Source organism: Nakaseomyces glabratus, chromosome M (assembly GCF_010111755.1).
Source record: "Nakaseomyces glabratus chromosome M, complete sequence".
NCBI lineage: Eukaryota > Fungi > Ascomycota > Saccharomycetes > Saccharomycetales > Saccharomycetaceae > Nakaseomyces > Nakaseomyces glabratus.
In genome coordinates, this window is record NC_088963.1 from 753,894 (window position 1) to 770,254 (window position 16,361).

General features: G+C 40.0%; 11 protein-coding genes and 1 non-coding gene across 12 annotated transcripts; 6 read left to right on the plus strand and 6 right to left on the minus strand.

Moving 5' to 3' along the window:
* Window positions 1-365: 365 nt before the first annotated feature.
* Window positions 366-695, plus strand: LEE1 (Lee1p; the record flags this gene model as incomplete). Its single annotated transcript, XM_449668.1, has 1 exon — window positions 366-695. One exon carries the CDS (start codon window positions 366-368, stop codon window positions 693-695), a length of 330 nt encoding a protein of 109 aa, XP_449668.1.
* Window positions 696-981: 286 nt separating this feature from the next.
* On the minus strand, window positions 982-2,415 carry KTR6 (putative mannosyltransferase; the record flags this gene model as incomplete). Its single annotated transcript, XM_449669.1, has 1 exon — window positions 982-2,415. The coding sequence occupies one exon, from the start codon at window positions 2,413-2,415 to the stop codon at window positions 982-984; it is 1,434 nt and encodes a 477-aa protein (XP_449669.1).
* A 1,294-nt stretch (window positions 2,416-3,709) lies between these two features.
* Window positions 3,710-4,303, plus strand: OAZ1 (Oaz1p; the record flags this gene model as incomplete). The annotated part of the gene is made up of 1 exon (XM_449670.1): window positions 3,710-4,303. The coding sequence occupies one exon, from the start codon at window positions 3,710-3,712 to the stop codon at window positions 4,301-4,303; it is 594 nt and encodes a 197-aa protein (XP_449670.1).
* Window positions 4,304-4,408: 105 nt separating this feature from the next.
* On the minus strand, window positions 4,409-5,536 carry TAP42 (Tap42p; the record flags this gene model as incomplete). The annotated part of the gene is made up of 1 exon (XM_449671.1): window positions 4,409-5,536. One exon carries the CDS (start codon window positions 5,534-5,536, stop codon window positions 4,409-4,411), a length of 1,128 nt encoding a protein of 375 aa, XP_449671.1.
* A 348-nt stretch (window positions 5,537-5,884) lies between these two features.
* On the minus strand, window positions 5,885-7,297 carry GVI51_M07425 (putative methyltransferase; the record flags this gene model as incomplete). Its single annotated transcript, XM_449672.1, has 1 exon — window positions 5,885-7,297. One exon carries the CDS (start codon window positions 7,295-7,297, stop codon window positions 5,885-5,887), a length of 1,413 nt encoding a protein of 470 aa, XP_449672.1.
* A 705-nt stretch (window positions 7,298-8,002) lies between these two features.
* PEX12 (ubiquitin-protein ligase peroxin 12) lies at window positions 8,003-9,280 on the plus strand (the record flags this gene model as incomplete). Its single annotated transcript, XM_449673.1, has 1 exon — window positions 8,003-9,280. The coding sequence occupies one exon, from the start codon at window positions 8,003-8,005 to the stop codon at window positions 9,278-9,280; it is 1,278 nt and encodes a 425-aa protein (XP_449673.1).
* Window positions 9,281-9,400: 120 nt separating this feature from the next.
* On the minus strand, window positions 9,401-10,255 carry CSI1 (Csi1p; the record flags this gene model as incomplete). Its single annotated transcript, XM_449674.1, has 1 exon — window positions 9,401-10,255. The coding sequence occupies one exon, from the start codon at window positions 10,253-10,255 to the stop codon at window positions 9,401-9,403; it is 855 nt and encodes a 284-aa protein (XP_449674.1).
* A 487-nt stretch (window positions 10,256-10,742) lies between these two features.
* MRPL3 (mitochondrial 54S ribosomal protein mL44) lies at window positions 10,743-11,819 on the minus strand (the record flags this gene model as incomplete). The annotated part of the gene is made up of 1 exon (XM_449675.1): window positions 10,743-11,819. One exon carries the CDS (start codon window positions 11,817-11,819, stop codon window positions 10,743-10,745), a length of 1,077 nt encoding a protein of 358 aa, XP_449675.1.
* A 231-nt stretch (window positions 11,820-12,050) lies between these two features.
* tA(AGC)10 lies at window positions 12,051-12,123 on the plus strand. The gene has a single exon. It is a non-coding gene; the product is annotated as a tRNA-Ala (tRNA).
* A 238-nt stretch (window positions 12,124-12,361) lies between these two features.
* Window positions 12,362-13,825, plus strand: MSS1 (Mss1p; the record flags this gene model as incomplete). Its single annotated transcript, XM_449676.1, has 1 exon — window positions 12,362-13,825. The coding sequence occupies one exon, from the start codon at window positions 12,362-12,364 to the stop codon at window positions 13,823-13,825; it is 1,464 nt and encodes a 487-aa protein (XP_449676.1).
* Window positions 13,826-14,014: 189 nt separating this feature from the next.
* On the minus strand, window positions 14,015-14,512 carry UBC7 (E2 ubiquitin-conjugating protein UBC7; the record flags this gene model as incomplete). The annotated part of the gene is made up of 1 exon (XM_449677.1): window positions 14,015-14,512. One exon carries the CDS (start codon window positions 14,510-14,512, stop codon window positions 14,015-14,017), a length of 498 nt encoding a protein of 165 aa, XP_449677.1.
* A 332-nt stretch (window positions 14,513-14,844) lies between these two features.
* On the plus strand, window positions 14,845-16,215 carry MAC1 (Mac1p; the record flags this gene model as incomplete). Its single annotated transcript, XM_449678.1, has 1 exon — window positions 14,845-16,215. One exon carries the CDS (start codon window positions 14,845-14,847, stop codon window positions 16,213-16,215), a length of 1,371 nt encoding a protein of 456 aa, XP_449678.1.
* Between the last annotated feature and the right edge of the window lie 146 nt (window positions 16,216-16,361).

Consider the following 16,361-nt stretch of genomic DNA (forward strand, 5'->3'; position numbering starts at 1 on the left):
ATGTATTCTTTTTTTTTTTTTTTGGACTTTGTGATGCGCTTCTCGCTCTTAGTGTTTTTAGTGCCTCGGACAAAGCGATAGACTTCTGTTAAGTAATATAAGCAAAGGTAGTCAAAATTGCTCTCAAATGTATATATTTTAGCAAGTGTATATATTTTTAGCAAGTATATAAAATTCTCCTGATTGCTATAAATGCCTTCCAAATTTTATCCAACGTCAATTACCAAGCGTATATAAATGATGAAGGGACAAAGGGATGTGGTTAAATAATTTAATATTAGAAGCTTTCTTTGGTTCGACAGCGGTATCAAAGCTTTATCGTTACATAATTAAATATCGTCTACTGAATTATACTCTTCTTTTCCATGACTAATGTTGATTTGAGTAAATTTAGTGCAAAGCAGCAGCAACTGATACTGCAATGTTTGGCTATCACCAACCAAGTTAACCAGAGCAAGAATATCGGTAGCGGCTCACAAAATAAATACTCGAGGAGAAAGGATTGTTCTCATATACCATGCAAATTTTACATGGTGGGTTCCTGCCAAGCTGGGCAGTCGTGTCCATTCTCTCACCAGACACAGACAATTGAAAGGGCCTATAGCACGCCATGCAAATATTATCAAAAAGGGTATTGTAAATTTGGTGATAGGTGTATTAATCTCCATATCCATGAGGATCAAAATGAAAAGTAAGCCAGCATCAAAAAGTATCTCATAGTTTAGTTTATGAAAAGCAAAGCTTATTAGGCATAACTTGACATTTGGCACTTGGCAAAGGTTGTAAGTAGTCTTTGATTGATGTACCTATATATCACTTATAATATATCAAAGTTTGAGTATTGGATAGTTATAAATTCAAAGCTTCAGAACACTATAAAATGAATATAGCTGTATGAAGAAAGGAGTATATGACAAAATAGTGCTCTAACCTAGTTTTAAAAATAATATTCCAATGAGATGTAATAATATGTGAAGCTATTCAAAACATTCCTTGAGTGTCTTTGTATCTCTGCGTGCAAGTTAAGTCACGGTTAAAGGAAATATCACTACCTTGATCACATTCACATTTATATTCCCTCCACATTATATCATCTGCAGGGCACACTACTGTCTCTTTATTCTGGTATCCCATTGGGCTGATATGTTGAATCATTTTAGCTGGTACCATAGTTGAATATGCCATTGACTGGATAATGCTATCGGACCATCTCTCATAGAATATGCCTCCTGCTTTGTCCATGTACTCAAAATATTTTGTGTATACTGGTGATCTCAAGAAGTTCAGATTCACAATTTGCAAATCGGTAGAGAAGGAACAATAATTGTATGTATCTCTTCCAACTTGGATGTAAGATCTTAAACTTGACTTTTCAATGGGGTTGTAGAATTCTCGGTTGTGTGCAGTGAAATTCAAGTTATGGCCCCATATTTTCTTTGCAGAACGTTCAATTTCTTTGATTGATAAAGTGAATCCAAATATTTTACGGTTATCCTGCATCCACCTCATTATGTCGTATTCCATCTCACAATTCAACCGTATGCCGGGGCTCACACGCATGTACCAATCATACTTTTTCAGCAATGTGTGATGAGCTGCCAGGCCAGCGTTGTATCTATTGATTAATCTGAATAATTGCGAGTCACCGTTGGGAATATCGAACAGATCAATTCTGGCGTTTGAAGCCACGGTTGAGTCGATAAAATCAGGGAACCCCCAATGTTCAGGCGGCACGGTTCCAAACTCCACCTCAGTCTTGACATCGTCTATAGCAGATGTGAACTCTTCTAGTTTCTTTTCAACGTCGGCATGGAACTTCTCTGACAAGGGCTCGGGACTGATGATCACCCAGGGGTAACCGAACTTGTGATTGAACTTCTTCTGTACAGACTCTATAGTTCTTAGTAGCTTCCTCAATTCTGAGTTGCCCGTGACAAAAGAATATATGCATGCTGAGGGTTTCAGCCCTTCGTTAGCCAAAGACTTGAAGAGGAACCCCATTGTGCTGTTCTCCGTGGCCTTGTGATCCTTCAACAGCTTGGCGTAACGAATACTCTTCTGCTCCTCGATCGTCTCTGCATCGATTGGCAGCTCGCCCATCTCGGCAAGGGACATGTTTTGAGTCCCCAGTATGTTGTCGAGCTTCACTTGCAAAGAAGCACTTAGGTCCTTCTTGAACTTGTCCCCATCGTCCTCCTGGTTCCAGTTCGCCCTGATGTTCGCCTTCACAGCGTGTAAGCTCTTGACGTTCTCCTCGCCAGCAAACGTAACCAGTTTATCAGTGATGTCTGAGTTACGCACGTAGTATATGAACAGCACAAAGCTCAGAAGCACAGCGACCGCTTTCAGAGTCCTGTTCCGGTGAAAGACTTTGTAGTAGTACCGCAACCAGTGTATCAACCCCCTGGTCTCCATCGGTTTGTTGTGTTGTGGATGTGTGTTTGTTGTGATACTGTACAGAATCAAAATATCAGGTGTCAATGCAGAAAGGTTTATATATAAGTAAGCTAAATATTTATTTATAGATGCATCGGGGGGGGGGGAGGAGAGGATGAGCCTAGAAAGCAGTGAAGGAACCGTTATGTCAAACGTAGATCACCGGGATCCCATTACCAAGATAGAAATTTTAGAAATTTTCTGAGATTTTAGAAATTTTCTTTACCCACAGAGAACGTTGCTTACTGTATATGTGCATACCATGTAGATATTAAAATCTGTCAATGGGTGACAAAGAATTTTTGGCAAATTGCGTATTACACTTCTACTTAAAATGCTAGAGTTCCAAATTTACTTCCACCTCTACAAATAAATCCCTTTACATTGGGGGGATAATAAGAAATCCCAAATGCATCTACACAATGCATAAGCCTACATCTTTCACTTGTATTGTTGATACCTACATAGAAAGGAAGTATATAGGAATAGACTTGCATAAACCAGTTATAAATAAGACACCCGGATGTAGGTGCTATAACATACGCACACTCACAACGTACCATGTGAATTAACGAACGTCCCTTTCAAAGCCAAACTGCCGATCCAGGATGTAACTTGCAACGAACCTTCTAAACATGAAGACAGTCTCTGGGTGTGTGGGTGTGTGTTATTAGAACACAAATAATTGCGATTGGGAAACAGCAGTGGTGTGTGGGTGTAGGTGCTGGTATCTAACTAAAATCCGTTTCGTTCAACCAGATCAATGCTCTAGTGTACCTTCTAACGACCTACATACACCACACTAATACACACACACTGATACACACATACTGATATACACTGGAATGCCACACCACGACGAGAAGGGAAAGCCACAATTGTTTCTGTGATGGTGGGGGTACCCAGCGTTGATCCCTTCACACTAAGGAAAAATATTAAGCCTTGCAGGAATGCGATGAGCTGGTAATATATAATACCATATGAATATTCAATACCAAATCTAACAATTCCCCGAATACAACTGTGATACGAAAGACATACAATTAAAAAAAACATAAACATTCTCAGTAATATCTAATACAATTCATACTTGCAAAAATGGAGAAGAAAGTATCGCATGTTATTGACTTCTTGTCCAATGATGAAGTGCAAAGGCAACTGGGCGATCCGAGTATATCAGGGATATCGTTCAGTTTTGATATAAGGACGCTGTTGAAAAAGCATAGCGGTGGGAATCCACAGTTCTTCAATTACTCTATGCGGGATTCCTTCCATGAGTGGTGCGCGTGACATCGAATTGGGGGCTAATACAAACGAGCTGGTCACCGAGTTGCTATGGGATATCATATACCTCACAGAGCACCAGTTCCTGCTGCCATACTACCACGGTGAACACAAGAAGTTTCAAAAGAAGCTGGTGAAACGGGTAGGAAATCACTTGAACAGCCTGGTTAACAACTCAGCTTCAAAACCAACAGGCTCGATGACTGTGAATGTACGACATGTATGGAGAAATGTGGGCGATAGATATACGCTGCTCTATTTACCACTTTACTTCAAAGAACTCATATGGTGTAAAGCCAATGGTTCGATATTCCACGTGATAATACCGCATACAAAGGAACATGTAATACATGAGCACAAGGAATGGTTACTCGCCATACTGGAGATGGCTGGGTACTGGAACTTATCACACGTAAGGTTATACTTACCTAGAGACGACCTCACGAATATACAAACGTTACTGAAAAATCTACACTGGATAGGTGCCAATTTACTACCTAATGAGAACAGAAACGAGTGTAATGAAAATGACGATATCACTTTAAGTGATGAAACTTATATAATACTAGAATGCGAATGTTAATGTTACTATCTACATACGTATATGACCTCGACAACAAGAAATGATTAATAGCAGACACACACTTTTTTTTTTCTCTCAGATTATTCAAATGCTCTAAGATTTTGTTTAACCTCTGTTCATAGTGTTACCGCTACCTTTAGGATTCTCCTCCTTGAACTCGTCCCACTCTCTTGCCTTGTATGTCTCCTTGTCTTGCCACTCCATATTGTCCTCGTTAAGAGCTTCTATCTCTTCCTTCGTGGGTTCTTCACCACCTTGCAAAACTCTACCTTGTTCCCATTCTTGTTCTAGGAACTCTTCCACTGACATGGTCGGACCATATTGACCATAGCCCTTAACTTTGCTTTTTAACTCAGACCTCTTATCTACCAGAGTGAAATTACGCAGTACTTTACCATGCTTGGATAATAATGGTTTGTTCAGTGTCTCTAACTTGTCGGTGTATCCAGTAGGGTCGTCATTGCTGCTTTTACTTTGATCATTACCCGCCAAGTGTGGCTCGTTGTCGCTCTGTGGTGCCATCCTGACAAAGTTTGACAGAAGCTCCTTCTCATAAAGAATTTTTTCTATCTCATCAAAGGTTTCGTAACTTAAAAGCTTTAGTTTTTGTAGGTATAACTTCCGTAAGAGCTCGTCGTCATCGTTTTCTTGGTCCTCACTAACTTTCCCTTCTAATATTCTAAGCTGCTGAGCAACAGCAGTGTTCTGTTTATGCATTTCAATCTTCTCCTGACGTCTCAACTGTGCGCCAGACAAGTCTTCCTTGTGCTTTGGCACCGCGTATAATTCATCCATGGTTGGCATGAAGGTGTTCTCAAAACCGTCGATTTTCTTACTAATGCTCTCATCGAGGATTTCATTGTCCTGTAAAGTGCTCAGATATTGCATAAATAATTGGATTGCTTTGTCCAAAAACATTATCCTCATCTTGTTTTTGTCCATTGGGTTTGCTAATTGGTTAGATGTTGCTTGCTTACGTGAGCATAGCAGCCCAAGATAATAGTCTAAGGAAAGGTATAGCAACGAGCTCGTAGCAATGTCTTCAACAGTTTCATTGGAGCTGAATAATGATAATTTATGGTAAACTTTGGACTTCAAATCAAGGAGCTCTTGTATTGTCCCGGTCAGCAACTTTTGGTACTCTTCCGAATCCTGTCTTAGCTGTGTATGGAGAAGTTTTCTATCTATGGTGCCTTGTATGCCTCTAAACTGCTCTAAAATGGTGCCAGACATAATATTTAACTTAACTTTATGTTATCCTATTAGAGATATATACGAAGTTATCATAGCCAGAATTAAATTTCTATTCAATTATCATACTTTATATGTGTATTTGGACTGTTTTTGTCAAAATCATCGGTGCGAGTTTGGTCCCGATGAGCTAAGGGTGGCACAACAAAACAGTAGTAGGATATGTTAAAGGTGAAAAATCAACAGAAAGATACTCGTGCTAGCATTGGTATGTCTCATTTTGTTTTCTTTATCAGGATATATATTTATTTAAACTCATATACTATACACAGATGTGGGTCTACTAAATTTTTGTTATAACAAATGTGTAAATGTTCGGAGTGAGATAATTTACTTTCCGTCTGAGAAACAGATGACAGCCCATTTACCGCTACAACACCACCAAGAACCTTGCCCTGGGTGATCTTTTTCCCATACTGCAGATAGCTCTTCGTCCTTGCCTTCTGGCAGCGCAACTTGGACAGTAGCCTTACAAGTTCTCAGACTTAAAGTTGGAACACCGTTATGTGCTAGAGGGCCAATTGCGGCTTCCCACGATGTTGTGCGTGGCCATGTCCTATCACCGGTTAACTTTCTGTAATTCAAATCACCTTTGAAGATCACCAAGTTGGATTTAGTGAAGTCGTTATGTATTTCAGCGCCGTGGTACTTTTTCTCAGATGGGTCAATATTCCAGTAATCTAGTTCGGTAGTCCAAAAGCTGTCAGTACGGAATTCAAATGAGCCCTCTTTGATGAAATCTCTGATATCAGTAGCCAAGTCATTTAGAGCCAAGTCATCCTCTGAACCGCTGGTAACTGGGAAAAAGTCACGATCTTCCAGATCCTTCAGTAAAGTTTCAAAGTCTTTCATCATTACGTCACTTACCATGTATGGCATATCCTTAGCATGGAAAATACACTTTGAGGCCAACTTTGATCTCAGAAGGAAAGCTCCCATTAAGAAGTCAGCATATAGCTCGAAGCCAGAGTTATCTAGCACAAAATCAACTCTTCTGTTGCCTGGCTTGGACGAAATCAATGCATCCCAAGCTTTGTCGGTATCATTAACCACAATTTTACTTTCGGAGGCTTCTCTAGCCTTGGCTCCTTGAATAGATTTGATGTCCTCTAGAGAGATGCTTGTCAACAAAGAAAGATCTGTGGCATTACCCCATAGAGAAACTTCGGTGAATTCCTTAAAAAGAATCTTCAGAACTTCTTGAGATTCCCCAGAAGAAAGATCTAAGGATTGCAATTCATGGCTTAACTTTTTGTATCTGATAGCTAGTTCTACTACACCATGAAGGGAAGCCTTGAAAGTAGACTGTTTCAATCTGTCAAAGATATCGAATTCCTGCCAGAATGGGCTCTTCTTGGACTTGAATAAAACGTTAATGCGTCTGTACATGTAAACTTCGGTGAATAGCCACTCAGATGATATCCAGGACTTGTTAATATCAGCAGTTTCATCCAACGTTTCGTTGAAAGACAAAGGAATGTTTGCAATGGCAATCTCTTGCTCGGTAAATTTACGCAATGGCGTGTTTGCCAAAATTTCCTCACGGAACTCAATCAATTGTTTCTTAAGCAACTCACCGTCTTCTAAAATCTGCTCAGAATCATCACCACGATCCTTGATATCTTTCAACTCAGCGTCAACATCATCTATGGCGTTTTGAACAATAATTGGCCAACGTTCCTCTGCAGTATAGGCACCAAAGGTACCTTTGTCAGAGGTCATACATCTTCTTGGCAATGACATGGTTTTTTTAGGTGTTCTGGTGGTTTTCACAATAGCTAATGTTGCCTAATGTCAGTAGCACACTGACTCAAAAGCAGTACTAAATCTTCTTTCAGCCAATTTACTAAGACTATTCTATCCTTATAAGCTTGTGCCTTTGTCATTTCCTCGACAAAAATCACTCGCCCAAGCGTGGATGATGAACAATGGAGATACAGACATTACGTCATTATATATATATTATAATAGTATATAGTACGTTATGCTGGGCTCGTTTCCATGCTAACTGTGAGTTCTAGTTCACTGCATTGATGTTTATAGCGGTAATAATGCACTACAAATCAAATTTGTAATCACTAGATAGACACTTATAGTTAAGTTAATAGGTCAGGAGGCTAACTTGAGCATGAAAGCACTGATACTGCTTCGATCAAGATAGCCATTGCTCTATAATCTATCATAATTTAATCCCAGAGACAGTAGACTACTCATATTTTCAATGTACAGTGACAATATTAATTCATGTTATATGTTGATCTTAGCAAGATTGCTGCGAAATGACGAAAAGCAGCTAGGTCTTCGCGAAGGGAAAGTGACTAAGACCGATGATAAGTTTCTAAATTGGCTTCAACACGCACAAACTAGTGGCATATATAATAACATCAATAGGTTTTTTTAAATTGCTCTCATTGCTTTAAGAAGAACGATAGAGGCCAACAAAAATTAATGAGTTTCTTCTCTAATCTGCCGGCAACGGCTACCTCTAACAGTGGGGAGGGAGTATCCTCGTTATTCCCGACTATATTTGAAATAGTTTCCTCACAAGAGATAGATGAGCTCTTGCCAGCATCAATACGTTACATACTCACGAATTACTGGATCTCCAGATACCCCAGTTGGACAACATTGCAAGTGAATAACTACTTTGAAGAATGGTTTGGCGTCGGAGTACAAGGTCTTGTTGAATGGTACCATATCGACAAGTATAACTCCACATTTGTAGACAAATTTTATGGTTTGCAACGGTTTAACAATAGTGACCCAGTATTAACGCAGGCACAAGCTATAAGGCAGGCACGAGAGGCAGGTAACCCAAATTTACAATGGCCTAAATCCTTACAGCTGACTAATGGACAGAAAAGAGTGGTGTTTTTACAGAAGATAATTTTACCATATATCAGTCACAGACTTTCTGAAGTCTATAATAAACTAAAGTCTAGAATTGCCATGTTATCCACCGAGTTAGATGATGAGACTGGTGGGGCAGATAAAAAGACCAAGTTAAAGAGATTTGTTATAAAATGGTTTGTCAGACTTTACCCTTTGTGGAACAGCTTAACATCTTTGTTAAACATGGTTGTTAAATTAGCATTTTTGACCGGTAGAACTGGTTCTATGACTTTCTTAGAATACTTATTCAAGATAGAATATACAAGAATGACACTACCACTGGAGAATGGTAGTATTTCACCTTCTAAAACGCTCAAAAATAATGAAAGGCCAACTAGAACAAATATGTCCTCTATCAGAGGCATTTTTGAGTCCGCTATTGGTTCATTAGGAGGTATGGCGGGACTTACAGGTTCTCAGTTATTCCCTGCATTCATATTTATGTTACGAGTTTACCAATGGTGGAACACTGAAGACCTTACGACAAAATTACAGAAAAAACTTAACGACATAGATAAAGACATACCAAGACCACCAAACGCGCACATATCAGAAGAAGCATCTAATGATAGTTTTGAAGACTCTGAAATGAGTCAGATCTCTGAAAAAATAGGCACTAAAAAGAGTGATATTTGTCCAATATGTAAAGACTCCATCGAGAATCCTTGTGTCCTTGAGACTGGTTACGTTACGTGTTATGCATGTGCATTAGATTATATCCCCAAACATGAAGGTCGCTGCCCTGTGACTGGTAAGCGTCTTCTTGGGTGCCAATTTGATTCTGAAAGTGGAGAATGGAAAGTTGTTACAGGTATCAGAAGACTTCTAGTATAATCATCATTAGTTACAATAATAATATATTCATGCATAATGTTACAATATATCCTAGGGTGCCCAGCACCCTAAATATGTAATGCTAATCTAAATAGACGAAAATAAGGTTACGGGGATACATTATGATGGATTATCTTTCATATTGACAATTTCCCATTGCTCTAAAGTAGTCTGGAGAAGCCTAATTTCATTTTCCATATTTGAAATGGCAGTTTCTATATCGTTAGTAGGGTTTCTATTCAGTAGATGTGTAATAATTGCTGCTCTGTTTAAGATAGCCGCGTTTAATGGTTGTTCAACACTTGAAGCATTGCCTAAATATGATATTACCCTACTCAATTCCTGTTTAATATGTTTTTTCCTGTCGTGGTAATAATTTATCTCATCCTGCAGTGGCATTTCGTCTAGTTCTAATTCGCTCTTAGATCCCGACACAACAGGAATTTCGATATTATTGTACTCAATCTGAAATTTGAGATCGCAAGTGTCGATATTATAATTTTCAATAAGCTGGCATGACAAATCGAGATGGCTTGTATTCTTTTGTTGGGTTTTATTTTCACTTGACGATTCATTAGGTGTATACGAGAATATTATTGCAGAGCCGACAAATTGTGGCATAAAATCAATCAAGATCATGCGGATAGTTTCTTCGTAGTTGTAGTATTTACTATTAATAGTCAGAAAGCCGATTAGCTCATCTTGTTTGTGTGTTACTTTCATGAGTTCGATACGCGTAGCCAATTGCTCCTTATCAAAGCTGAAATGACCGGTTCTAGAATCGACATTCAGGACCACGGATAGTGCTTCTGATGCAGAGGCAACTCCATCATCATTAATTGTCCCAAGTAAAAGAAAGAGCATCGGTTGCTTACCATTATACAAGCCATTGACCATTGTAAGCTTCTCATAGTGGAAATTGGCTTCCAATATTATGTTTGAATTCAGCAGTACTTCATTGACTCTATTATCCATTGCTCATGTTCCTTTAGATGAGGTTGATTAAATTTAATATTCAATCTTTTTGTTTCAAATACGCTCTTGACAACTGTTTTAGAATATCCAATATTGTGGATTTCACTATTATAGAGTGTTTGCGATTCAGGCAAAAATAAGTTGGTTCTTCTGATTTTTATTCAAGAAAGGGAAAAAAATGAGGTTGAATTTCAAAACTATCTACATGGATTTATGAAAAATTATATAGGTACAAAAAGTACAGAATGTTTGTTACAGGATAGACCTAGCCCAATTGTGATTGGAATGGCAATTGTTCGTCCCAAAAATGGGCTAATGTCTCTTGTATTATATCTTATGCAACTTTAATGGCATGATTAAAACTCAGTTTTAAAGTAAATCAACGGTCTACCAGTTAGAGAAAATAGGGCCACAATGTTGAAACATAAAAATTATGAATATGAAACATCAATCTTCTAGGTCATTGTTCTTTGATGCGATTTATTGTCTAAACTATCACAGCGCCATGGTCTATCACAGCAGCTTGTTCTTCTGTTGGTTCGTAACAGTACCATTTAAGTAATGCATCTGATGCAGCTCTGGCCTTGGCTTCCTTCAATGAAGATCCATAACCTTCGCCGAGTTTTTCCTCGCCAGAGAATACACCAACAATAAATACAGGAGCTTTACTCAATCTACCTGACTCGGCTATCAGTTTCGAGACTGGTAAGTCTAAGTTCTCTCTACGGCACAGGACAGCGAGTTCTCTTGTTGGGTTTTCAAATTGGAATATCTTTGTGACATCAAGCTTTCTTGACAATATATGGTCTTTGATGAAATGGATGGCACTATCGGGCTTGGCCGTGTTCTGAGTTGAAGCCCACAGGGCAGCTATGATGCTTCTCACGGCCAATGCATATGCAGCTTCCTCTGAGAAGTTTTTAGAAGTAATCAGTTGTAAGCCATCCTCCCTTTTCAATGTGTTGTTAAAGAATCGTAGTTTGCCTAAAGTGATTTCGTATGGCTCATTGGCGAGGTATCTATTCACCACAGGGCTGTCCTCGCTCTCGATACCCCAGGATTTACCGATAGAAGCAAGCACACGCTGAGACAAATACGAGTCAACGGCAGCATTCAACACCACCACAGGTAACCTCGGATATCTCTTGACCAAGTACTGCGTAACGTGGTATGTCAACAGATTCTTACCAAAGATGTTCAGTCCGTGATTATCCAGCTTCTTGCTTGCCGGTACCACATTGGCCGTGCCTGCCAAGTACCTCGCAGAAGCCTCAGTAACAAACGGGTTCTTAATCTTTGCAGGCAGATCGGAAGTTCTGCATGTGAGACACCTTGCCAGCGTAGAGTAAGTGAATTCACGGGGTAGACCTAGTCTCCTGTGTAGCGCCACCAAAGATGGTGACCTCTGTGCTACCTCCTCAGGAACTTTCCCAATGACATCCTTCAACCCGAGGTAGTAACTTCGATACTGATCCAGCTCAGCGGTATCTACAGCCTGCTGCAACCTCCCAAACGTCGCAAACCCTCTAAATGTAATGGGCCTAGTCACCCTACACAGCATCATTATTGTATTTGGGGTTCTTGAACTGCTTCCTCTGCTACTAAATGTTCATTCTTAATGTAACAAAAGCTCACACTACTATACCAAGTTGGTCCTAGAAGCTTTTTTCACTCCTTCAATGAAGAGCCCATCTTGAGTCGACACTGAACATTGTCTCTAAGTATGTCGTCATTTATGATATATGCTGATCTTTCATGTATGCACTTTACATTTTTAATGTTCGTCAATTACCATGGGCGTGTGGCGTAGTTGGTAGCGCGCTCCCTTAGCATGGGAGAGGTCTTGGGTTCGATTCCCAACTCGTCCAGTATTTTTTTTTGGTTTTATATTTTGGGTTGGATAATAGGTTCCTTCTGTTCGTTTCCTTGCCAGTTTCCTTGCCAGTTTCCAACAAAAATTACAACAATAGTCCCAGAACAGGGTCTGCTACTTTGAAACATAGTAACAGTGGATTTGAAAATACTGTGTCTTGTGTATATATATCTTATGAGGAGTATAGTCGCTCCTTTGCAACTGCCCCATACCAGCTACCAATCTGGAAGGAAATGGTCGGTATCAGGTTTTTGTCACACACAAGGCAACGGTTGCCAACAATATACTCGATGGTGACACCGCGCGCCAAATCGGCCGTCTCTGTGATCAGGGTCTCTGGAGACAAGGCACAGTATGTGTATAGGAAACTTACGAGACGTGACGACGTGCCGCGAAGCAGGCAGGCCTGTTTGCGTGGGTTGTACAACGGGGACAACGAGCTGATAGACCGGGCGTTGGTGCTATACTTCAAGTCGCCGGGTTCTTTCACTGGGGAAGATGTGGTTGAGTTTCAAGTGCATGGTGGGAGAGCGGTCTCAGAGAGTGTGTTAAGTGCCATTGGGTCATTGAATAATAGAGATCAGGACGTGGAAATACGGATGGCTGATAGAGGTGAGTTCTCTCGCAGATCGTTCCTCAATGGCAAAGCAGATCTGACTGGCTTGGAAGGTATCAACACATTGATTAATGCCGATACGGAGGCGCAACGCAGAGCTGCCATGGGCTCCTTCACAGGTAAGAATAAAGCATTGTTTAACCGCTGGCGGGATATAGCCATTCAAAACTCAGCCCAACTCACTGCCATCATTGACTTCTCCGAAGATTCTGATTTTGCTGATGAGTATACAGCTGTTATGGCGGAGGTCCGGCAAGAGTTGATGGGGCTAAGAACCGAGATAGGCAATTTTATTGCCAGAGTCACTAAGGCATCAATTGTGGAAAATGGTATTAATATGACATTGCTCGGCGCACCTAATGTGGGGAAGTCGTCTCTGCTGAACCAAATAGCAAGCGATGATATCTCTATTGTGAGTGATATACCAGGTACTACGAGAGACATAGTATCTTCAATTGTAAATATTAACGGATACAAGGTCAATCTATTTGACACTGCGGGCATACGAGTGGACACAACAGATCCAATCGAGAAAATGGGCATAGAAAAGGCATTCAAAAGAATTGGTTCTAGCGATATTTGCATCTGTGTTATAGACGGGACCCAACCTCTACCCTTAAATGTATTAGATCTGCTCAAATCGAGCGATTTGTCGGGGTCAGAGATAATATTTGTTGTTAACAAGATAGATATTGTGGATGATAGTTGCAAACTTAGTAAGATACAACAATATATTGGTAACAATCTGACTGGTTGCAAGATTTGTTTTGTATCTTGTTTGAAATCCACCGGGATAGATGAACTAGTGACTGTACTTACGGGAAAGTTCAAAACTTTGACTCAGAATGAAGAGAATGAGGATCCTATCATAGTTTCTGATAGAGTGAAAGAAATACTCGAGAAAGATGTGTTATATGGCATCGATCAGTTCCTACAAATACAGGATGATATGCACGATATAGTGATAGCAACTGAGCATTTGAGATATGTTATAGACGGTATCGGCAAGATAACCGGTGAAGTAATAGGACTCGAAGAAGTGCTTGACGTCGTATTTTCTAAGTTCTGTGTCGGAAAATGAGTGTGTAAGCAGACTATGTTTAAATTGTTATTACTTTTATTTAGAGTTGAGATAAAAGCTTTTCTTATGTAAACATTCTAATAATTTTTTTGGTATAAGTAGTCGTTATGTAAGCATATTTTATGTTAAAAAGAAGTTGGATCATTAATGAATATTCATGACAGAGATCTATAGAGGGGAAGTTGACATTTAGAAACCCAGTGATTTGAGTATAGACAACTTGACTTGTTTTTCGAACTCTGCTCTGTTATCCCTCCACAAAATGCAGGCATCAATATTGGCACCACTCTCAATGTTAGGTTCACTCAGCATACTCATCACGCTCAACAGGATCTTTTCCACACTCTGCACTGGAGACCATCTCTCCTCTGCAGACTCATACATATTGGGATCATCACCTGGGGAGTGCAGGATCGATATGCACACTTCACCATTCGGGTAGATATTAGGGTGTAGAATACTAGGCGTGAAGGTCAACTTCGGTGGAGATAGCGGGTAGTCCTTAGGAAACTCCAACTGCGCATTGAATACACCGCCAGCATAAGGTGTATCTGGAGGGCCCTGTATCAAACAGTCCCACACAAACAGATTGTCGTCGGACTTGGGTCCTGCGACTATCCCCGGTGGAGAGTCCTTGATCAACTGTTGTAACTCCTTGTAAAGTCTCTTCTGAGCAGTCTTTGACATATCTATAATGCAGCTACACGCTAGTCCAGTCTGTATAGTTTGTAAATCCTGTTCTTTATTGATGTACAACGTCAATTACACCTGTCGATCCTTTTTGAAATGTTAATTATAGGGCAGGGCAAATTACGTATTTCTATCAATTTTCATTTTTTTGGGTTTTGGCAGAATAGAAAGCAGTTGGGCTGCGATAAAAGCTACAACGAGCCAAGAAGGTATTCTCGAAAGATCAAAGAGTTGAGGTTTGTACTTGCAGCTGGGCGTTGATCAAAGGTGGGAGTTAGGATCTGTTCTTGAGCCTGAGTTAATGTGGTAGAATAGCAGGACGCTTAACGATGATCATATTCAAGAACGATAAGTATGCGTGCGTGAAGTGCATACGTGGACACAGGTCCTCGCTGTGTGTACACACAGGCAGGATGCTTGTTAAAGTGAGGAACCGTGGTCGGAAGAAAGGTATTGATGTTAGAGATGCGATAGTTGTTGGGGATATTCATCGTAAGAGGAGTTGTGAGTGTGCTAGTGGGCATGCTGGCGATGATAGCAAGCAGTATGGTGCTCCTAATGCGGATGTTAGTCGCCCACATGAGTCAGGTTTGAATAGTACATGTGTTGGTATGAATAAGCAGCCGATTTTATTTGTTAGAGCTAAGAAAGTCTTGAAGGCACAACTTATCGGAGGTGAGTTGAAGGAGATGAGTGAGGTTGATATGTCTCGATTAGAGGTTGATACTTCCGATGACGAGACTGTAGCCACTACCACCACAGTACCAAAAGTAGAAATATTAGATAATAATGTACTTAATGTCACGCAAGGTAATATCGATGATGATATGGTTCTGGTTGATGATACAAAGAATTTTGCAGGGGCATCCATCGGTGAGCTAATAGATGAGCAATTGAGTTCGATAAACGTAGAGCCTACGGGCTCGCATTGCTGTGGTTCACAACCACACGGTATCGATCCCATGAAGACTACGACGGTGACTGCAGCAGCAACAGAGACAGAAAAGTATCCATTCTTCCAGTTGCTCACTAAGCGTGGTGTCTATCTGAGCACACAATGTTCTTGCTCCGCAGCTAACTGTGCATGCAGCAACTGTCTGATACATAGGACTGAAGAAGAGATCAATAATTATATTGAGGCTAGTGGGGTACCGTTGACCAATTTAGATAGCTCCACGAGTCTTCAAGCTACGCCGGAGATAGAGAGCCCTAGACCTTCATGCATGTGCAAACCTGAAGAGTGTACGTGTGATGGTTGTGATATACATACGATAGAAGTTGTACCGTTCCAGAGGATAGTTATACATGGTTTAATAAACACAAGACTCACAAAGAAAACTCTAATACAATATAGGAAGAAGTTGATAGGTCAGAAGTATTGGTGGGATTATTGTATGGTGTATATACCGTGTCTACGGTGTAACAATTTTGATGGGTTAGATATCGTTGGATTTTTTGATAATATTATTAAGGAGCATGGTCATGAGCTTGAAGATGCGAAGGAAAAAGTGGATGCAGGTTCAATACAGAACTTGACTAGTCAAGCTGAGAATTTTATAATGAATATGAACAACAGCATTGACAATGGTGTATCTAGCAATACCACGAACAATATGAACAACATTAATGATACACGATTACAATCACACTATGCAAATCTAGTTAAGACGGAGGGAACAATTTCTCCGATGTTCATGTAGTTTGGAATGGGTGAGTAAAGAATTTGACTCTGATGTGAGTATTGGGGAGGAAGTAGACTTTGTAAATAATGGAAAGAGTTGTAAGACTAAACTCATTTCTTCTCCAAGGACAGTATTTTTCACGATGTTTTAATAAGCTTAATTTT